At 49.9% G+C, this 22,363-nt stretch overlaps 1 protein-coding gene across 2 annotated transcripts; it reads left to right on the forward strand.

The window, feature by feature from the left end:
- Positions 1–560: 560 nt before the first annotated feature.
- Positions 561–21,122, forward strand: DBT (dihydrolipoamide branched chain transacylase E2). Of its 2 annotated transcripts, XM_037153052.2 has the most exons (11): positions 561–630; positions 2,095–2,218; positions 5,523–5,598; positions 6,650–6,831; positions 9,186–9,307; positions 11,772–11,988; positions 12,411–12,577; positions 16,093–16,170; positions 17,352–17,543; positions 17,688–17,759; positions 19,645–21,122. In XM_037153052.2, exons 1-11 carry the CDS (start codon positions 580–582, stop codon positions 19,810–19,812), a joined length of 1,449 nt encoding a protein of 482 aa, XP_037008947.2. In that variant the 5' UTR covers positions 561–579; the 3' UTR covers positions 19,813–21,122. The 2 variants fall into 2 exon arrangements, with proteins under 2 accessions (XP_037008947.2, XP_053512009.1); XM_053656034.1 differs by lacking the exons at positions 561–630; positions 2,095–2,218; positions 5,523–5,598 and having other exon boundaries at positions 6,740–6,831; positions 9,164–9,307.
- The last annotated feature ends 1,241 nt before the right edge of the window (positions 21,123–22,363 follow it).

A 22,363-nucleotide genomic window follows, 5' to 3' on the forward strand; every position in this document is an offset into this window, starting at 1 on the left:
TCAGGTCTTAGGTGACATAACTTTCTCCAGGTAAGTGCCTTTCTTTTGTGTTCTTCCTCCCCCCCCCCCAAAGATTTTATTTATTTATTTTTAGAGAGGGGGAAGGGAGGGAGAGAAACAAGAGTGTGTGGTTGCATCTCGCACACCCCCCACTGGGACTGGCCAGTAACCCAGGCATGTGCCCTGACTTGGATGGGTCCGGTGACCCGGGAGTCCGCGACTCAATACACTGAGCCACACCAGCCAGGGCCCTTTGTGTTCTCTTAACACTATTTCCCCTCCACTGCAGGGACTGCAAAGATGACCCTTGGTGCACATGTCCCACACTGTCCCCTAAATTAAATTTGGACTATTCTCCTTCCCACTCGTTTCCCCTCTTCGAGCTCTTACTTCTGGGAGGGCTTCCCAACCTCCCCCAAAAGTCCCTCCTGCCCCGCCCCACTCCCTGATTGGCTGTCTGGTGTGCTGCTCTTTTGCTCTCATTGGTCCCTCGGAGGGGGCACGTTTCCCGGCTACCAATAAGTGGCTGGGCAAGGGCCACGCCCCCAACCGCAGAGCAGCTGTCATTTCCGGAGTAAGATGGCCGCAGCGCGTGTGCTGAGGACCTGGAGCCAGACTGTTGGGCGGCGGGTAAGGAGACTGGGTCCGAGCTGAGCTCAGGAAGGAGTGATTTGTCCGCAGTCATCCGGGAGAGGTGTGTTAGTTTGTCCCCCGTGTGCCGTGCGTACCTGGCACGCGTGATGGAGAGGTGTAGGGATGTACGCAAAACGAAGGGTAGAGAATGGGGCGAGCCGACCCGTTTGGACACCCACTCCTTCCCTTACCTGGGCGCGCACCTGGCGTGACTCAGTCGCCCTCCCGCTCCATCTGGCTTTTCATTGAGCAGCATCTCGGTGCCGGGCAGTGTGACAGGCACTAGGGATACAGTCGCTCAGCATTTATGGGGCACCCACTGGGTGCCAGATGCGATGCTGCAACACCTGCCCACAAGGAACTTAGAACAGTGTAGAAGAGACCCTTCAAGCAAAGCGTAACTTCATGGGCGCTTGCCCCCAGCAGCAGAGACACTTGCTCAAGCTTCACTTCTTGGGCATGTACTTGTCTCCCAGTCTGCACCAGTCTTTCCAAACTTTTTCTCTCTTGAGCTTTGACCCACTACCGTCTCCCTTGAGATCTCCCACTTTCACAGTCTTTCAGCACTAAACAATTCACAGCCGGTAACTGCAGTGTTCCATCCAATTTGCATGGCGTTTTTACCCTCTAGGTCCCCTCTCCCCTAGATCTTTACATAGTGGTCGACCCCTAATCTTACCAGAGTCCGACACCAGCTATTATGTTAGGCATTGAGGCTGCAAATACGAACAACACAGCCACCATCCCTGCCCGCCCAGAGGTTTATTACAGCCTTGTGGTGGAGAACAGAGACAGACATTAAACAAGCAGGTACAGCCCATCATAAAAGTACTATGATGTACCCTGGCCCGTATGGCTCTCTTGGTTGGAGCAAGCATCGTCCTGTAATGGAAAGGCTGCAGGTTCAGTTCCCCATCAGGGCATATACCTAGGTTGCGGATTCTATACCCAGCTGAGGTGCATACGATCCTGGCCCAGGCACATATGGGAAGCAACTGATGGATGCTTTTCTCCCGCATTTATATTTCTCTCTCCTGCACTGATATTTCTCCCTCCCTCTGTCTAAAAGCAATGGGGAAAAAGAAGTGCTATGATGGGACAAGGGCATACAACTCCAGGACCACACAGGAGGGGCCGTGGTGATCAGACCAGAGAACACCGTGTAAGATGATATTTGTGAAAGAGGCAGAAGAAGCAGCTGCCCTAGGTAGCACCTTCCTAGGCACTGGCCACCCTCCTGTGAGAGCTGCCACCCTTGGCTTCTCTGCCACCAGCTTCCTGATATTTGTCTTTCTGTCACTGACGCCACTGTGATCTGGGCCTTGATGGTTTCGTATTGTGTATATTGTGATAACGACTGTTCTGCTTTTAGAACCCTTGAAATTCAACGTGTACTTCCAGAGAGAAGCCATGAAGATCATTTACCAAAGCTTTTACGTTTGTTTGTTTTTTCATCTCTAGGTTTGTGTTCGCTACTTTCAAACATGTAATAATGTTCATGCTTCGCAGCCAAAATATGTGCGTTTCGTTGGTTATCCTTCATTCAAGTATAGTCATCCGCTTCGATTGCTGAAAACAACTGCTGGTGAGTATGATCAAAATATGTGATATAAAATAATGTTTTGTATTTAACTCAGTAGTTTATGTTAAGTGATTGTAGACTTAATAAAGTGAAAAAAAGTTGCCCTTTTTTTGAAGATTTTTTTTTTTTTAGAGAGAGGAAGGGAGGGAGAAAGAGGTGAGAAACATCCGTGTGTGACAGATACATTGATTGGTTGCCTTTCACATGTGCCCAACTGGGAACCTAGCCTGCAACCCAGGCATGTACCTACCCCAACTGAGAATCGAACTGGCAACCTTTGGGTTCACGGGCCAGCTCTCAGTCCACTGAGCCACACCAGCCAGGGCAAAAGTGGACCTTTTATTTCTAGCCTGGCCCTCCTTGCTCTCTCCACATCTATCCATTTCTTATTTTCTCTGCACCTCACCTCCACCCCATTCCACTATCACACACTCTCCTGGGATGCTTGTGTCGTCATCCTGTTGGGGACGGTTGTCTTGGGCCATCTGTCCATTATCATCTGACCCATCTGAGTGCACCAGTTAGCATGGAGACGCCTTTCTTGTCCGGGGAGGTGGCTGACATCAGGGTTGGTGCCCTCACACTCCCTGCAGTGCTGTGTGTTGTAGGAGACACTGCCTTGCTCTGCGGGACGGTTTGATGAGCACCTGGTGTGCTCCCACGGAGAACGTTCCTGGCTTTCACCATTTAACTGCCCTTCCCCAAGGCTTTTTTCCCTTTGTGAAGACTTGGAGGCTGCAAGCATTGGATGTGCGAGGACTCTAACACCATCTTCCTGGTGTTCTCTTTAGAGCCCTGATAAAAAACCCTGGACTTCTGTTACATGAGTAACCTCCACATGTGAGGTGCCTTCGTCTGTGCTAACAATGAAAGGGGATTCAAGATTTTTATTTTCAAAAGCTGACCTTTTCTTAGGGAAGAGAGAGGCTGTTCAAGCTCCAGAGTCTAAGCAGCTGTCCTGAGCTATGGGTTCCTGGCCGAACAGTCGCTGGCTGTGCAACAACTTTATGTCCTTCTGTGCCATCATCTGGAAAATGGGAGCGGTCATCGTGTCTGGCCCTTTGTATTGTCAGAATCAGTTCATCACAGACGGCTGCTGGCCACCTGCTGTGTGCCCAAGGGCTGCCCTCAGTGCTGGGATGCGCTGTCTTCCGATGGGCCCTAATGTAGCAAGCAGTTACGTTGGAAACCTGGAGCCGTCCCAATTCCTGTCTCCCCTCAAGTTGGATTATCAGGGTCAATGGATTTTATATCTTACATGTTTCTTAAATCTGTCTTCTCATTTTCAGACAGCTTCAAAAATATATTGCTTCCTGCTTCAGCTTCTGCCCCTGCACGGCCCCCTCACCGCTCTCTCTGCCTCCCTGTCTCTGACATTATTTGCCACATCCTCGCCAGAGAGAATTTTCTCCTAAAATTGTAAAAAATGGCAGACGGGACTTCCTCAGTAAATTAGTGCTGAATAACAACCCTGCCCATGACCGAGTGCCTTAAAGCAGCTGTGATTTTTTTCTTTGCCAGGATTTGGGGTGCTGGCCTGGCTCACTACCGCGACTGCATTCGGCCAGAGGATCCCCTGGGCCGCAGGGTCCGCGGTGGCCTCACTCACGCGTCTGACCATTAGTGTTGGTCTCTGGCTGGGGCCTCTCTCATCCTCCCCCAGGTAGTTCCCTTACAGGGAACATGGAACGACCTTTCTCGAGGCAGCATTCCAGGACAGGCAAGAGAGGAGGTGGGAGGTCTTCTGAGGCCCGGGCTGCAACATGTGCACACGTCACTTCTGCTGTGTTCTCTGGCTCAGAGCCAGTCCTAGGCCAGCATAGACTCACCTCTCATGGGGGCGACTGCAAAGATTTTTCTAAGCAGGTTTATTTACTCCTGGCTCCTGACTACCTTCAGGGTAAGTTCCCAACAGCTGGCCCTCGCTTAGCATAGAAAGTCTTGTTAAGCCTGGGCTGATTCCTTGCCACACAGAACTGTCTGTCATCCCCTGCCCGTGCTGTATGCTGCCACCTTTCGTGCTGTTGCACACGCTGTGCCTTGCATAATACGGCTTGGTGCGGAGGCGTCCTAATGTTTGTACTTGGGAGTTTGTAGTTACTCAGGCTGGTTTCCAGTTCTCCCCTACAATCCCACGTAACCATTCTTGAGCCCAGGTCTATGTGCCTCTCTCCGTCTTTGGGCAAAAAAGTCTTAAAACTAGAATTACTTGCTGACTCAAAGTTAAGGGCTTTTTTAAAGGCTTTTGATACTTAATACCAACTATTTTTTGGAAAGGTTCCAATTTATACTATAGCAGCAGGCTGAGAGAGGGCCCAACTTACTAGAAAGGAAACAAGAGGCTCCCAAGACCCCCAAGTCAAAGATCCACTTTGTATTTCTTTACTGCTAACTTACCTCCTCATGTTAAAGAAAAATTTGCTGCCTTAGTCCGCTTGTGTATTTTATAAGCAGTTATCATTATGAGCAGTCTGAAAATAGAAGCACACTCTTGAATCAGTTCAGAGCCATTTGTTAACAAAAATACTTTCTGGGGAATAATTACCATAAACGATCATTGGCATCCAAGTGTTATAAAAAGGGGTAACAGTTTCAAAAGTGGAAGCAGAAAAGATTCAAATTTAATGATAAATTGGCAGAACCACGGTTTGGGCAACTCGGACTTTTCATTGAGTTTTCTACCAAGGCATCTGCCCGACCTTGCACGGTGAAGAATGAGAGTATGAAGTCAGGACACGAACTCAGAAGAGATCTCAAAGCAGGTTGTTAAGGGCTATTTCAGTTTTACTACGTGAAGCAAGGGGATCCAGTGCGGTCTCCCATCTGTTCATTGTAACTGTTCCGAATCTCATTTGTCGGAGGTCTCCCACGCCCTTGTGAAAGAGCGCCCTTCCGAAAGTTGGAAAAAGCCAGTGGCAGTGGCAGTGGGTCTGTGCCACTGATTAATTTATTTAAATCTGATGGTTATGAATGATGATTATGCAGTTCCAAGTTATGACACAACCCTGGCTGGGTTTCTCAATGGGTTGGAGTGTCATCCCGATAGGCCAAGGGTGCAGGTTCAGTCCCCGGTCGGTGCACAGATAAGAATCAACCAAAGATGCATCAGTAAGTGTTACGACAAATCAATGTTTGTCTCTCGCACCGAGAAAAAAAGAAACAAAAAAATTATGAAATGCTTTTTTTTAGGTGTAAAATGGAATGATTTCTGCCTCCGCTTAGGAATCTTTTCTCATTTTAGGTGTAACAGCATCTCTTAGCAACACGTGACATGTTTCATGAGCTAGTTTCTCTTTTTTCTTTGAAGCTCAACGGGGGCAGATTGTTCAGTTCAAACTCTCAGACATTGGAGAAGGCATCAGAGAAGTAACTATTAAAGAATGGTGAGTTGTTAGTCCTGTAGACAGGACTCTACTTAAATTGAGAAACTTCTTCCTGCGACACGCAACGCTTGTTGTAAAGCAGGCAGTAACACTGTCTCGTCTGTATGCTAGTGACGTAGCTCATCGTGCGTCACAGAATTTCACTCAGTGTCAGTTATGAAGAATCACTTTTTTCCTCTTTTTAAAAGCCCCTTTTACTGCCCTCCCCTCATTTCAGCTAAAAAAAAAGAGAGGTTGACCCTCTACGAGGTGACGTTTGTCAGTGTTCTTGTGGCTTTTCTGGAGGAGCAGTATCTTAGAGGTCCTCCTTCTGTTCTGGAAAGGAAGTCCCCTGAAGTCCTTTCAAACGTCATTTGCATGTCACAGGTGAGGTTTTATTAGGGACTGAGAACTGGTTAAGACAGGAAGACAAGGGATAAGAATGACCGAGCAATTATGTTAATGAAGAGTTGGTGGTAATAGATCAGAAATATGCTAGGTACATCAAGAACGGTATTGGAATCGACATGTAGTATTTCAGGTGTGGTCTCACCTGTTCTGCCTGGCAAAGCGTACTTAAGATGACCACGGAATGAAGGGATTGATATGCTAGGCAGGCTGAAAGAATTCTAGAAAGAAAGAGAGAACTCAAACCAGACTTCATGGATTTACGAAAGATGTGTCTTGGGGATATCAATTTAAAGTTGAATTCTAGAAATAAAAGGCATCCCTTAGAGTTTGAGTAAGATTAATATAAGACAATGAAGGGAGAAAAATAACACATTTGAAATACTTATTTAGAACTTCTTCCTAGGAGTGGCTGGAGCAGAAAACCTGAAAGTTTAATTACATTTTTAGATGACAGATCTATGAATGGTTTTTATAATTTTGGTATTTCTTGGAGATACGCCAAAGAGATTCTGGAAGCCACTATCGAAGTTTCTGAAACCTTCTTTGGTGCACCGTCTTGGGCCGGATGGATTGCGATCCGATTCAGCGTCGCACTTACATTGCAAGGTCATGTGTGTTCACAGCTGGTCGCGCAGCAGGGTCTGACATCTTTTTCTTTCAGGTACGTGAAAGTGGGAGACACAGTATCTCAGTTTGATAGCATCTGTGAAGTTCAAAGCGATAAGGCTTCTGTCACTATCAGCAGTCGTTACGACGGAGTCATTAAAAAACTGTATTATAACCTGGAGGACACCGCCTACGTGGGGAAGCCCCTGGTGGACATTGAAACGGAAGCTTTAAAAGGTACTGTACGTGTATTTATCTCTTTGCCAAATTGGTTCTTTTGTCATGGGGACCAATCGAAAGTGCTGTTTACTTTTAATAACTTACAGGACATCAGGAAAATAGGAAAGGTCCTTTGTGATGCGTGCTTATCTTTGGGCTCATCACCATGTCAAAATCACATACAGGAACAGTTATCTGGTGACCAGGTTCTGGGTCCACAGCATTCCAAGAAGCAGCAAGCTCTCCGGAGTGAGAGACTCGGGGCACTGGTCACTAATAACCGCAGCTGTAGCGTGCACAGACTGACAGAACGGAACGGCTCTGTCGGCTGCCCATCCAGACAGCAGCAAGCACTCTCACTGGCGGTGGTTGAGAAAGCCAGGCGTCGTGAAGTACGTAGGAGAGGAAAGTGAGATTGAAAAGCGAAGAGACGCATTTTCAGGGGGAGCAGCAGCCTTGCAACTCGGGAGCAGTGCGTGTCTGACAGCAGAAATTCGCTATGAGACGGTTACAGAGGAAAGCTAACCCGGGCTGCTCCCGGGGGGCTGACAGCTGGCTGTCCACCCCTGAAGGTCCAAGATTAGCTCATCTAGGCAACAGCTTTGACCCCGGAGACTGTGGGAAGCTGTGACGTGGTCTCGGCCAGCAACCTCCAGGAAGTGCTAGGGTTAGGACAAGTCTGCTGTGTAACTCAGGGTCCAGAAGGGCCGAATTACAGAGAGGCTCTGCAGACTGCACAAGAACGCAACAGCCAGCGTCGTGATCACGCTGCACAGCCTAGCAAGCGTTTCACGCTTATGACTGTTTTTTATCCCTTATGACGGAGCCAAATTTAGAACTCGATGTCCTCAGCCTCTTACCCACAGTGACAAGCTGCCCCCAAAAGCTGGACGATGGCTTACAGAAGCCTTTCTATTAGTTATTTAATTTCTGTTATAAAAGCCAGATGTAGCATTCTAGAAACTTATCAAGTACAGAAAACCAACAATAAGAAAGCCCATCCCTTCTGCTCAGAAATCACCCCGTGAACACACAAGTGTATGGCACAACAGACTCTCATCTGGTGAAATCATGCTGTGAACTACAGGACTGGAACCCCAGCTTGTCTGACCAGAAAGAGACGTTACTAAGTCCATGACCTGATTTTCCTTCTGGCCTCTTGAGTTCTTAACTGAGACCTCCTGTGATGAATGAGAGATTAACAAGAGAGAAGCAAGTTTATTGACACGTATACCTTATGTAAAGGGGAGGCAGGCAGCAAAAAGTCACTCCGAGAGGTGGCAGAATTCCGGCTTAATATCATTTTAATAGGGAGGGGGGTGTGGGGGAAATGCATGCCCCTTAGGGGAGAGTAAATGATGTTCAGGAAAGACAATGGGCCATTATTTGCTTAGAGCTGAATGTCAAAGCAAACTCAGTCGCCTACTGAATGTCAGAGGGCTGGCCTCCCGTCCACAGATCCCCGCAGAGGTTCAATCCCCACACAGCGCTGATTCCCTGGCATCAGGCTCTGACAGTTAAATCTCTCAGAAACTCTGTTTGCTTGCAAAAGTACATGCTGATAGCCCTAGATTTTGTCCTTGTATCAGGTCTCTCAAGTTAGAGACTAGAACAACCAAAGTGGCGTTGGCCGTGGAAATAAAGTCTTTCATGGCATCCTTCCAGCCATATTGAGAGCAGAGAAAAAATGTAAGTGCCATAGCCTCTTAGGAAATCTAAGAGGATAGACTGCCTCTTAGGAAAGCGTTTAGATCTGTCACAGACTTTGCATGATTTGTTCATGTAATTTACATCACATTTCATTAGTTCCTGCTACGTATAAATATACACGAGAAAGCTATTAGGAAAGTATGTATGTATTTATTTATTTTTAGACAGAGGGAAAGGGTGGAAGAAAGAAAGGGAGGGAAACATCAGTGTGTGGTTGCCTCTCACACGCCCCCTACTGGTGACCTGGCCTGCAACCCAGGCATGTGCCCTGAATGGGAATCAAACCAGCGACCCTTTGGTTTGCAGGCCGGCACTCAATTCACCGAGCCACACCAGCCAGGGCAGGAGAGTATTTAAAATACAACGTGTTTTAGACTTTATGGGAGAAGCTCTTATTTTGTAACTGGTAGCTGGCTACACGATATTAACAGAAATGAAATAAGCCAACGCCAGGTAGTAACAGATATTGGGCACCACCAGGTCCCAGAACCCCCCAACACACTCTGCTTGTTGGTTTTCATTCTGAAGTAGCCGGACTGTTAGGCTTTTTGACTCTAAAGGTTAAATTGAATCTACTTATAGATTATACACAACTGAGCTTGTTTTTTGTGCGTCTTGTTTTTTTGACCCTCCACTGAAGAGTAAACTTTACCTGTCCCCAGACTCGGAGGAGGACGTGGTGGAGACCCCCGCCGTGCACCACGAGGAGCACACACACCAGGAGATAAAAGGCCGGAAGACGCTGGCCACGCCCGCCGTGCGCCGCCTGGCCATGGAGAACAACGTACGTGGGCTCCGCCGTGGGCGTGAGGTCCCGTGAAAAGCGCATGTTCCTATCTGAACAGTTAGCCCGTTGTCCCACCATGAGATGGCCCAAGGTGGGAATGAGGAAGACAGGAAAATGCCCGGTACCGAAGGGTGATGGCTACCTGAAGGTACTCGAGAGAAATGAGAAAAACTCCTTTGGCTAATGGAGGGGCGGGATTTTATTATTCCTCCCTAGAGACCAGTGAGGAGGCCGGCACTGGGAAGCGCTGGTAAACACTGCCGCCTCCCAGCAGGGCCCAGAAGCACAGACTGAGACCAGGACCGGGTTCCTGGGGTGGACACACGGGTGGTCCGTCCGCTGAGAGAGTGAAGCCCTTTCCTAAAAATGAGTGGAGGGGAGGGCGGAGGTGGGGAACGACCCAGCAAGGGTGTGGTCTCCAGGCTGGGCCCTGGTCCCAGGGTGCAGGGAGAACCCCACACCCGCACTGACTTGTCCTGGGGCTGGCCTCCCCCTTCCTCTCTCAGCCAGTCCTCAGTGCTCAGCCAGGCGCTCAGCGAAGGTGACTCCCTGGCAGGTGATCTGCGTTTAGGTGGTATTTCATTTAATGGTCACAGCCCTGGAAGATTAAGGGGGCTGGTCTAAGATACGAGGAGGGCAAGGTACTGGGCAAGGTCACAAGCGGTGAAGCAGGGACTGCGAAGGCAGCCTCGGGGGCTCCCAAACCCGCGCCGCTGCTCACGACGTGCTACCTCAGCAGCCACTGCTGTCGCTCCTGGAGCGCTCCCGAGCCAGCCAGGGGCACGCACCCACACGCCCTCACAGCACCCCGCAAGCGGGCTTGGCCTGTGCCCATCTTGCAGAGGTGCAGGGGCAGAGAATTGATGCAGTGGCCCGCAATAAAATAAGCAGCTGATGGGGGTTTGAACACAGATCTGCCCGGTTCCAATGCCCAAGTCCTTCCCAGTATGTCCCACAACGTGGGGTTTTTGTTTGCTTGTTTGTTTTTGAGAGAAGTAGTTAAGTCACGGTGAGAAAAACAGGTGTTTACATTTTGGAAATATAAGGGTCGTTAAGATGTTCATATCCCCTCAGGTAGTTACCTGACCATTGTTCCAGAAAACTGTCCCAAGGAAGTGATCAAGGGGACAGTTTTCCAAGTGCTTTGCCGCTCAAAATCAGGAAGTGCGTGTGTTCGAAAGCAGGAGAAATGCCGTGGCAAATTATGTTATAAACCCTAAGTGATGCTTTGTTAGCCATGAAACGTGTTCAGACATGAAGACCATTTAGCATAACGGAAAATACAAATAACAGCATAGAACACTAGATTGTTAGAGCACCAGATGACCTTCATATTGCTATAAAGCATTTTACCAATGTTTTTCCTTAATCGACAGAAAGACCACTTGTGGGAACATATGACTTGGCCTTCTGGTACTACTTCCTAAGGAAGTATATAACAGCTAGAGTATTTGCATAATTGCTAGAAATCCAATAGTAGATTTATTATCATAAATCATCTTTTTTAAATTTGCAGTTTGCATATTGAGTTTGATTAAAATGAAAAAAACCAACAGCATTTATAGTTGTTTGTAAATACATAAAAATTGCTTGTTTGAATTCTCAGAGTTCATTTGTTAAGAGTGAAAGGGTTCCCATGTAAAGTCCTTTACAAGTGTGAAGTTGCCCCGAGAGAAACTCTGGCACAAGTGAAGCAGCACCTGCCCCAGACACTTGACCGCCGTGCACCAGGCACGAGGGCGCTGCCCCGGCCCTAGACAGAGTCAAGTACAGTGAGAATGTGTCATCTCCGTGACTAACATAGGGCCTGGTTAAACACAGCAAGGCCATGTGTGTTTCCAGAAAGTATCGAGAGTATCCAGTGGAAAGTGGAACACATCGTCTATTGTTTAGTCTGCAGAAAGCAATGATAAAACGCATGTACGTGACCCTGAACTTGGGCTGAGGAACTCGCCTTCCAAATAGACCTTCAGTAAAAGTGATTGCATTGCTTCGTAGTGCTCTTTCTGGAATAACCATCGGAAAATACCAAAGTAGGAGAGCTTTTGTGAGAATTATTTTAACTATGGCACGTTTACTAGTCTACTTTTATGGTATTTAACTCTTTTAAAATTCTTAGTTCTTATACAGTTTCCAAAAATAGGAAAAAAAATCAAATAAGAATTATGCCAAAAATTGACGAACAGTTGACTATTTAAAAAGTGTGGGCAGGGATCACAGATGGGCAGGGATCAGCCGCCCCACAGACCCTGCTCTGTTGCCGCCAGGGCAGGCGCACAGGGTCCGAGAAGGCGGCGTGGTCGCTCGGGTGATGAAAACGGTGTTTCTTTATACACCAGTTTACCGGCAGAGGGTCCTTTTTTTAAATCTGCGGTTCATTAAATTCCGTTTAGAGACCTTAATGATGGATTTATTTTGAGGAAGTTTCATTTTTTAGCGTTGAAAATGTGTCATTTTTTAGATTAAGCTGAGTGAAGTGGTTGGCACCGGAAAAGACGGCAGGATACTTAAAGAAGACATTCTCAACTACCTGGAAAAGCAGACAGGAGCTATATTGCCTCCTTCACCGAAAGCTGAAATCATGCCGCCTGCACCCAAACCGAAAGACAGCACCGTCCCCGCACCCCTGTCTAAGCCTCCCGTGTTCATAGGCAAAGACAGAACTGAACCCGTAACAGGTACTAATAATGGCATGTACGGAAACAGTGTAGTTTGTTTGCGGGGAAGCCCCCTCCGCAGATTCATCCATACACGGCAACGCGGTGCTTTTTGGTGAGCTCTCGAAAGAACTGCTTCTGACTTGTTATGCACGAACTCGTCGGTGGTAACTTGCAGATGGGCTCAAGTGCAGGAAAGCCGCTGGGTGGAGATGTGACCTGCATCTTCTAGAACCTTTACACTCACAGCCTTGGAAGCAGGCGCCTGTTGTATTACGGACCTTGGCCCTGGGCTTCAGCATTGAAACTGGCAGCTTCCAAACTTCTGTGGTGACGTAGGCAGCTCCTAGAGGAAGCCCGACTGAGAGCGAACAGCGTTAGAGGACCGTCTGTTTTAGGTCAAGGGCGGGAGGACCGGGGCTTTCACGCGGACTGTCTTGCAGGCTTCCAGAAGGCCATGGTGAGGACCATGACGGCAGCCCTGCAGATTCCGCACTTCGGGTACTGCGACGAGGTCGACCTGACGGAGCTGGTGAGGCTGCGCGAGGAGCTGAAGCCTGTGGCTTCTGCTCGTGGAATCCGACTGTCCTTCATGCCCTTCTTCATAAAGGTGAGGCTTCACTCACGTCCAACAGGGTCGAGGAGGACATTTCGACTTTGTTTTCCCAATAGTGTGTTAACTGTGGCTTTGAATAAGTGTTGCTTCTTGCCATATCACCTGGTACAGTTTCCTGTACAGTTTCCGGGTTCCACAGGAATTGATAAAACTGAGACATTTGAGTCCCGCTTTCCCCCACCGCCTCTGTGGGCTGGGTGAGCCTTGTCCTGTCCGCCAGGGGAGGCCCTTGCTCCAGCGAAGTCCTGGCTTGACAGAACGGAGACCTGGCGTTGATTTTGCGTGTCGCCGACATACAGTTGATTTCATGGACTCACCAAACTCCTGGAACTCACGTTGCAACTCACGTTGCATCTCCTGCAAATCGTTTCTGGCTCCAGGCCTTGGGACCAGCATAAAAGGGGCCAGACCGTCTGCCGACCTGGCAGCTCACGGTCAAGCTCATGATAACCAGCACTTAACAAAGCTGTCACCTGGGTCAGACCCTCACCAGGCATGCTGCAGACGGGGTGTGCTTTGCTTCTGAGCGTAACCCTGCCTCCCCCACTTCCCATTGAAAGAAACAGGGGCCCGGAGAAGAGAGAAGCTAAGTACCCAGTTCTGGTCTGTTTGACTCAGAATGGGTACTGTTGTCTCTAACTGCAGAGTGGCTTCCCTCCTCACCCTCCCCCTGCCCCACACTGTGCCAATACTGATCCCTAAGTCAGTCTGTTATTCCCTGGTTCTTTTCAGTGGCTCCCCTCATTGCCTTCTGGGTAGTTTCTAACCTGCTGCGTGTGGCAGACAGTGATTGCCCACAGGCTCTGCTGCCTCCCTCCCACCCCCCCTCTGCTTTAATCAAACTTTGTTCAGGTACAGTACCCTTTGTTTCCCATTGAAATGCATCTCTGTGTGTTACAAGTGTTTACCCCTTAGGCAGAAACTGTGCTCCTTTACCTCCGCCTTTTAGCAGCTGCCCTAACAAGCAAACACGAGATGTGATAGATGTCAGTTAATGAGCGTGGACTGGATTACAGCTGCAGCGTCTGATCTGCAGAGGCGGCAGTTGACACACGTGGATGAGATCCCCCAAGTTGTGTGTGAATGAGAAGACGAGAAGGCTCAGGGTTTCCCATCAGTGTTTGAGAGGAAGGGAGACGTTGAGTTGGCCGAGACAAAGGACGAGGGTAAGTGGGGTCAGCCGTCCGATGATAGGAAAACCAGGGAAGAGCCACTTGGAAGCCAAGCGTATCTATTGCTACATAACAAACCATGCCCAAATTTAATGGTTTGCAACAGCAGCCATCTATTATTTCATTTCTCACGAGTCAACAGTTGAGCAGGCCCCGTAGGCTGACTTGGCAGAGCTCCCTCCTGTCTGCAGGTAGCTGGTAAGTTTACTAGGGCTGCTGCTAGTGTAGGTGGGGCTTGGTACGGAGGACTCACTTCTCGTCCTTACGCGCCTGGCATCTCCCCAGCATAGTAGCTCATACGTGGTCTCCTGATGCTGGCGGGGAGAGGAAGCAGATTATAAGCACCTTGTCCAAGCTCTGCTGCGTGGAGTTCGTTCTTAGCTTATGGACCAAAGCTGGTCGTATGCCCGAGCCCAGAATCAGCTCACGAGAGCAGTACCACCAGTGAGTGTGGGTAGGGAGGGGCGGGACAGACTGGGGACACGGGTTCAGTCTCTCACACCAAGAGAGAGGAAGAGTGTTTTCAGAGGCGACCGGACAGTGGTCATCTGCATCCCAGAGATCAAACTACAGCGATGGGGACAGGCCACTGGACTAGTGAGGAAGAGGTCTGAGCAGCCCGAGCCAGAACTGATTGAATAAAGTATCGCTGGGTAGAAGCTTGCTTGCAGTTAGTTGGGGAAGGAAGAGTATGGGGGAGGAAACAATGATTTTTCCCTACCTGTCTTAAATTCTTCCAACGAGACTCATGACCAGATTGTGTGAGACAGAGGAACAGCAGGGAAGGACCGAACTCGTGTCATATGTGCGTGCAGGGATCCCGTAGCCATGTGAGGCCTGCAGGTGGTGTTTAGGTTTCGGTAACATCTTAGCTCAGGTGGGAAAGGGGTCGGCGGGGTGGGAGGAGCGGGCTGGATTTCAAAGGGCAGGAAGGCAATTCACATGGAGACAAACGTTCCGGAAGTGAGTGATCGCTGGGACCCAGGCGGGACTTAGACCAAAGTGGCCCCTCACGCTGGTTCACCCCGAACTGCGCGGTGGCAGCCCCTCCTGGAGCAGGCCCTGTGCCTGAGTGTTTCCAGGCAGTGAGTGGGGAGGTCGGAGGTTTCCCCTGAGTCTTCTGTTTCTTAACAATAACCAGCCTGAAATAATCAGTATCCCCAAAGAGAGTGTTTTGGGGTGGCAAACTCTACCTCCCTCAGTGGAGAGTGAGTTAGAGGGGACTCTAAAGTGATCCATTGAAAGGCAGACAGGACAGAGGTCCAGAGGGGGTAAGTGGTTGTTGGGGAGGGTGACCCCTGCCCCCTGCCCTCTTAAACTCGGTTAAGGAAACTTGGAGGAGCTTTGTGGGCTGGGGACAGGAGCTGGAGGATGGGAGATTTAAAGTCCCTAAGGGGGGAAGGGTGTAAGAACAGGAGAGGGGACCTGTTCTGCGCCTGGGTCCCTCCTACCGGTGCTGGCGACTGGTCTGTTTCAGAGCAAGGGGAGACCAGCTCTGTAATGCATCGAATTGGCTTTATCATTATTTTTCTTCATTGTTTCCATCTGAACGAAGTGCCTGATCCTTATTTCGAAAGTAAAATTTAGTAGGCTTTCTTTCACGGTAACATTTTTTTCTGCCTGAACAAGTTTCAGAACTTGTGGGCCCTACTTTTGCCCCACCCTGTAGTTATTCTGAAAAATATACTTTTTAATCTTTAAAAAAAAAAAACCACAACTTTTTTTTAGCCCTGGCCTGGTAGCTCAGTTGCTCAGAATGTCGTCCAATATTCCAGATTGCAGGTTCAGTCTCCGGTCAGGGCACGTACAAGAATCAACCAATGATGCTTCTATAAGTGGAATAGCAAACTAGTCTCTCAAATCAATCAATAAAAACTTTTTAAGTTTTTCCGTTATAAAAATCTTCCTTGATGTTTATAAGCTGCTCGGCTACTTTTTTTTTAATTAAAAGATTTTATTTGTCTATTTTTAGAGAGAGAGGGGAAAGGAGGAAGAAAGAGAGGGAGAGGAAACATCAATATGCGGTTGCCTCTGATTCGACCCCCACTGGGGACCTGGCCTGCAAACCAGGCGTGTGCCCTGACTGGGAATTGAACCAACAACTCTTTGGTTCACAGGCTGGCACTCAATCCACTGAGCCACACCAGCCAGGGCTGCTTGGCTACTTTTATCTTTCGTTCTTAAATGGTCAGGCTGGCCTCTAGGTACGCGCGGTCTGGACATTGACCTTGGCATAAGAGAGCGTTCCCTCCCTTCTCCTCCACACCCTTCTTAGTGCTCGGAACCCTCCTTCCTGAGTGAGGAGAGCTAACGCCGTCCTCTCTTGCCGTTGAACAGGCCGCCTCCCTGGCGTTACTGCAGTTCCCCATCCTCAACGCGTCCGTGGACGAGCAGTGCCAGAAGGTCACATACAAGGTTGGCTGTGTGTTGTGAAAATGCCCTTGTTCTCTAAACAGGACGGCGCGCTGGTCAGTTAGATAAGTGCCTGTTGCACCTCCCATCGCCGTCCCTCCTAGAGTAGAATTCAAGGGAGGGGAGGGGACAGAAAACCACAGACACTCACTCTGTCATTGCTGCTGCCGGCTTCCTGGTCGGTGGTGACAGTGTTCAGACGCGCAGATTGCCGTCTCCGTCCCTTTTGGTTTGGGAAACGTGAATGATGGAAACTGATGATGCTGAGACAATGGGTTGCACTACCCACCCTACACCCTTCTCTCGAAAAGAATGGGCTCTCGAAACGATTTCCCACCGCTTCTAAAACAAGAGCAATGTCAGTGGGGAAAGGAAGGCGAGTTTGAATTCTGCTGGAGCGAACTCTTCCATTTGGGGTGGAAGTTTATTAAGGTCGAGCCTTTGGGGGTACCGTTCTTATTGATATTCTCACTGGAAACGAGCCCAGACGCTCTGACGGGCTGGATCATGGTCCCCCCGTGTGACTGACACAGTTTCCCGGCCAAGCAGGCGCCGGCTGCAGAGGGTCAGACGAGAAAACAGTGACGTTTGTCTCAACCTCAGGCCCCGAGGCAGCTCACCGTTTGCACTGACACGGGCGTCCTTCCGGGGCTGTGCTGTCACGTGTTTCACATTGACATCTGTGGGACTGGCCACGTGGCTGGTTCAACTCTGAACCTCCTACAAATTTAAATGTTTTTCTCTTCCATGCAGTACCTTCAGGACACTGTCACGTGTCAGTCAATAAATACAGCCCCCGGCGCCGTTCAGTTAGCCAGGGACCTCCGGTAAACACTGTGGTCGTTCTCAGCTCTCAGAGCTGCAGACCACCTGCACTCAGACCGCCCCTGCGGAGCTCCACACACTTCTGCACTTACCTCCGTAGTGTGGATTTTTATAAACGTTGCTACGAACCATTAACTGTCCCCCAGAAAACCTATGCCAGCTGACATTGCCACTAACACACAAAAAATTATCTTTTTCAAAAAGAGCCTTTTGACATCTTTTAAAAATCAGTGAAGTCACAGCACTCTGGGGAAATAACTTGGGGTAGTTGCTTTCACACGGCCATGGAGGTCAGCCTTTCCCGGAGGAATGCAGGCTCCTGCACAGGCCCGCTGTGTGGTTTTCAATTCTTTTTTCAGGCCTCTCACAACATTGGGATAGCCATGGACACCGAGCAGGGCCTGATCGTCCCCAACGTGAAGAACGTTCAGATCTGTTCCACCTTTGAGGTCGCCGCGGAGCTGAACCGCCTCCAGAAACTGGGCTCGGCGGGCCAGCTCAGCACCTCCGACCTCATGGGGGGCACCTTCACCCTGTCCAACATCGGCTCGGTGAGTGACAGCCGCTCACACTTCCAGGCCGCGACCCGCGACCTGCGAGCAGATGCTCTGTGAAAAAACACAAAACTCACTGCCGTCTGTTCTTCACGAGCTGAATGTTCTATTCTACCCTTTCTTTTTTGGTTTGCGTTTCAGATCGGTGGTACGTACGCCAAAGCAGTGATATTGCCACCCGAAGTAGCCATTGGGGCTTTCGGATCCATTAAGGTACGTTTATGAAATAATGAAAAATGAGTTTAAGCAAATCGGGGAAGTGAACACGGAGAAGAGCGACCCTTTCCGAGGTTTCCGCTTGCTCGGTAGATGTGAGGGTGCAGCCGATGCTTCTGGGCCCGCGGCTCAGGGGCCTCCGGGGCGGTCGGGGGCGCGGGTAGCGATCCGAGTGTGTGTCTGAGGATGCGCCACCGCGGCTTCCGCCCGGCGCTGGGCTTCTTACAGAGGTTCTTAGCCAAAGCAAGTTAGTATTTATAACCAAGTGAGGCACTGTTGGGGACATTCTTTCTCACACTTTTGTCCGTTCAAGAATGATTAGGGCCTGGCTGGTATAGCTCAGTGGATTGAGCACAGGCCTATGAACCAAAGGATCACAGTTCGATTCCCAGTCAGGGCACATGCCGGGGTTGCAGACCAGTCCCCAGCAGGGGACCCATGAGAGGCAACCACACATTATATTTCTCTCCCTCTCTCCTTCCCTTCCCCTCTAAAGATAAATAAATAAAATCTTTTATAAAAAAGAATGATTAGGAATGCTAGTTCAAAATGGAGATTTCTTGGCCTTGGGCAGAGAGCCCCGAGAAATTGGATTTTTAAACAAAAGCCCAGTAGTTTCAACAGAGGGGTGACCTGTGGCTCTGTTTTAGGAGCAACCAACTCAGAATGAGGGAGGGCAGCCAGGGTGTTTCCCTGTCCCTGCCCCAGAATCCGAGCTCCTTGAAACAGATGTCCGGCCTCAGCTGCATCGACCGAATCAGAGCTTCAGGGCGGAGCGGGGGCGTCCCTGGTAACTCGGGGCGCAGGTCCCCCGGAGCTACAGCGGCGAGGCCCTGGGTGCGGTTCTAGACCGCCATCGCCAGATGTCAGTGGCACCGCGTTAACTTGATGTTGGCCTTTGTGGTTTCAGAAGAGCCTTTCTTCTTCTATTTAGTTTATTTTAGTCATTCACTTTATATATATACTTAAAGTCTGCAGTGGGCTAGAAATCTGGGGGGGAATAGGTCCTTCACCAAAGACAGACCGAGAGCAACGATTCCAAACTGCGTGCCCAGCGTTCCCAGCCCGTAGGTGGCCTCTCACCGCACCGGCCCTGCCGCTGCCCAGCCGCCTCTGCTCCCTCCACCCCTGCGGTCCCCGTCCCCCTCTGTCCACGTCTCTGGTGTCCACGTGCCTGTGCCCGCACTGCCCGAGCTGAGCGGGCCGTGCTGAGGCTTTGCTGCCCACCCGCCACGCCCCCGCTCGTCACTCCCGTTCCTGCTGCTGTGCTTTTTCTCTCCCACGATTCACGATCCGACACACTCTGTAGAGGGCCCAGCACAGGTCACACCCCTCTTCTATTACAGACTCTTCTACGGCAAAATCGTAAGTGCGTAATTCTGTAACATAACAATATCACACTCAAGCACACTGTAGGGCATTATAGGTGAAATGTTAAAACTAAGTTCTTACACCCCCATTACCACCTTACCAACCACGCTCAAGCAGGTCTGACTTCTGCCAGACCGTGCGTTTTTCCTATGTATCTAAATTCTGTCTTTCCCCATTAAAATGTTGACTCCAAGAGCGAAGGACTATCTGTTCTATTAACTGCTCTACCCCCCAGGGTCGGGGAGGGTGCCTGGTACAAGCAGGTGTTCAGTAAACATTGGTTAAATAATTGAAATCTGAGACAAAATTTACTGTGCGAATGGAAATTATACTGGGAACCGGACTCGCCGGGCTGGAGACAGGCGCTCAGAGAGGAAGCCGGCGAGAGCGGGCACTTTTCGGAAGTCCTTTGGCACGGCCCTCTCCTCCGCACTGCAGGGGACCTGCCGCGCCCGTGAGCGCGCACTTCCGGCCGTGAAGGCTGACTTTCCACTCTTTTCTGCGCCTTCAGGCCCTTCCTCGATTCAACCAGAGAGGGGAAGTATACAAGGCCCAGGTCATGAACGTGAGCTGGTCGGCCGATCACAGGATCATCGATGGGGCCACCATGGCGCGCTTCTCCAACCTGTGGAAGTCCTACTTGGAAAACCCGGCCGTGATGCTGCTGGATCTGAAGTGAGACCCGGTGACACCCGTGAACTCTCTGAGCTTCCAAAGACACGTGGAGCCTAGCTGCGCCCGCACACGTCCCCCGTGACCACCGTGGCATGGCCGGTGTGTCCTGGGCAGTTGGTTAACCTAGGGCACAGTACTTATCGTATTCTGATACACTTTCTACTGCAAACGCACGGGGGTGTCCCCGTTCTCCTGGGCTGTCCCGTTTCGTAGGTCACGGTGTGCGACTTCCCGACGTGGCGCTGTGGCCTTCACGTCATGGGCCGCAGCTGACGAGGACAACAAAATGCCACTAGAGATGGTGGCAGCCGTGGACAGTGTTTCCCCCTTTTCTTTTCTTATCTTAAACTGGCACAGTGAGTCTTCCTGGTTGCACTCAGTTGGGAGAAGGAATGTCAGTACGAAAGTACTTTCCGTTTTCCCACCAGAATGCCCCTGGATGTGTAGACTAAGCGCAGTTTCACTTAGCGCTTAAGAAATCCAGGGGTCGGTCACTGCAGACGTCGCAGTCACTCAGCAGAGGTCGTTGTCCGCAAATGCCTTATTTGTGAAGCAGCACAGTGTGGAAGGGCAAGCTGCGGGTGGGTCTCCACGCCCAGTTACAGCTTTATAACCAGTGGGGGGGGGGGTCGAGTGGGTAACTGTGGCCATTAGAATAACAAATCTTGTACAGAAACGAGGGGTCATGGTCGTTTGCGGGGAGGCCCGCCATCACCCAGAAGTAGCATTGACACGAATACCAGCCAACCTTTTGGTTTGCATTCAGGGAACCAACGGCAAATCCAGTTGTTTCAAATATTGTCTAAAAAACTTCAAGTGAAGTTTTATGATAAGGAAAAAAGTTGTTTTAATAGGTATTTGGTTGCTTTAATAATGGCAATAATGTTAAAATAATGATTGGCCCTGGCGGGGTAGGTCAGTCGGTTGGGGCGCCAGCCTGACACACCAAGGTTGCAGGTTCGATTCCCGGTCAGGGCGCCACCAGGGGCAACCCGATGATGCATCAGTGAGTGGAGCAACAAACCCGTGTTTCTCTGTGTCTGCCCTGCCCCCCCCCTCTCTAAAAGTCAGTAAATAATTTTTTTAGAGAAAACAGTGGACCAACTGACCATTGTTATTTTTTAAATTCAGATATTATGGAGAAAATAAATGACCCGTAATCCTACCACTATTAACATATCGATCAATGCACCTGTACACGTAGCTATTCTTTTTATAAAAATGAAATCGTACTGTATCTACTATTTTATAATTTTTTAAAATTTAACATTATATCATGGGTAACTTTAGATGTCAATAAACAATTCTACACAATCATATGTCTAAGTGGCTGCAAAGTATTATTGTACGCACTTATCAGGCATTTAAATATTAAACCTCTGCTGTATACCGGGCAGGTTGCCAAGCACAGGGCAGAAGGCCCACCCTCCCTCACAGTCCCTGCCTGCATGGGGTTACATTCTAGTGGAGGGGAGTGATATTAAATTATCATGAAGATAAAATGGAATTACACGCGAGTGGAAAAGCAGGCGGCTACGAGAGCCCCCCACGGGGCCCCCCATGGAGGTGGCCGAGCCTGTCTGGGGGTCAGCAGATGGCTGCGCCTCAGTTAAACCGATTCCCCGTGAACAGCATTTACAGGGTCGTAATGAAGAATGCCGTGCTGTAAAAATGTCCTCCTCACCTGAAGAATGTGCCACTGGGAGAAATGAATACGTTACACATTCCCCTGACTGGCAGCATCACTGGTTCAAGGTGTTCTCGACACTCCCAAGAAGTTTTGCGCACCTCTGTGCCTTTGCGGGGAGAAAGCCCGCACAAAAGTCCCTTCCTCCCCTCCACCTCTGCAGCTCCCCACATCTGGATGGGCCTCTCTTTCCCTCTCCCCGCCCTGCCCTTCCCGGGCCTCCGTCAGTGATGTGGACAGGAAGGTCTGTTTGTCAGTGATGTGGACAGGAAGGTCTGTCTTCGCTGCCTGCGGCAGTGACCCTCATGGGAGCCCCAGCTCAGTGGCCTGGTGCTCAGGATGTGCTGGCTGACTCGGGACCTGTGCCCTTGGTATTTTTATGACGTGCTGAGGGAGCACAAAGTGCAGCCAACAACCCAGCCAAGGGTGGCACGGGGCCAGGGTGGCCCTGAGGCTGCCCTCGTGCCTGGGGAAAGCTGAGGGCGCTTCACCGGCCACCAGGAAAAGCATCTAGAGGCGGAAAAGGAATGTACAAGCCTCATAATCAGTAAGACATTTGTTGTACGTGTTTGGCAAAGAAGCGTTCTCTCTCTGTGCATGGCATCGGTTTCAGAATGCATTCGAGTTCGTGGTTAACCAACCTATCTAGTCTTCTCTCGCTCATTTGAGATTTAGCAGAACGTGGGTCATCATTTTTCCTTTTAAACTGTTCATTATAGGTGATTTGCTAACGGCATCCGAACATACGACTGAACAAAGCAACGATCCGTCTGCTGCCAAGCAGGGAAGCACATGGCCAAACTCAACCTTGTTACTTACACAGGAAGGCGGGGCCCATGGGGAAGGCGAGGCCCACGGGGAAGGCGGG

Source organism: Artibeus jamaicensis, unplaced genomic scaffold (assembly GCF_021234435.1).
Source record: "Artibeus jamaicensis isolate MK-2021 breed Jamaican fruit bat unplaced genomic scaffold, CSHL_Jam_final scaffold_1689, whole genome shotgun sequence".
Classification (NCBI taxonomy): domain Eukaryota; kingdom Metazoa; phylum Chordata; class Mammalia; order Chiroptera; family Phyllostomidae; genus Artibeus; species Artibeus jamaicensis.

Excerpts from the sequence above, each read along its gene's own strand:
- DBT (XM_037153052.2), top strand. The coding sequence starts at position 580 with ATGGCCGCAGCGCGTGTGCTGAGGACCTGGAGCCAGACTGTTGGGCGG. Across the intron at positions 631-2,094 it reads GCCAGACTGTTGGGCGGCGG|GTTTGTGTTCGCTACTTTCA; the intron begins GTAAGGAGACTG and ends TTTCATCTCTAG. Across the intron at positions 17,760-19,644 it reads GGGCTTTCGGATCCATTAAG|GCCCTTCCTCGATTCAACCA; the intron begins GTACGTTTATGA and ends CTGCGCCTTCAG.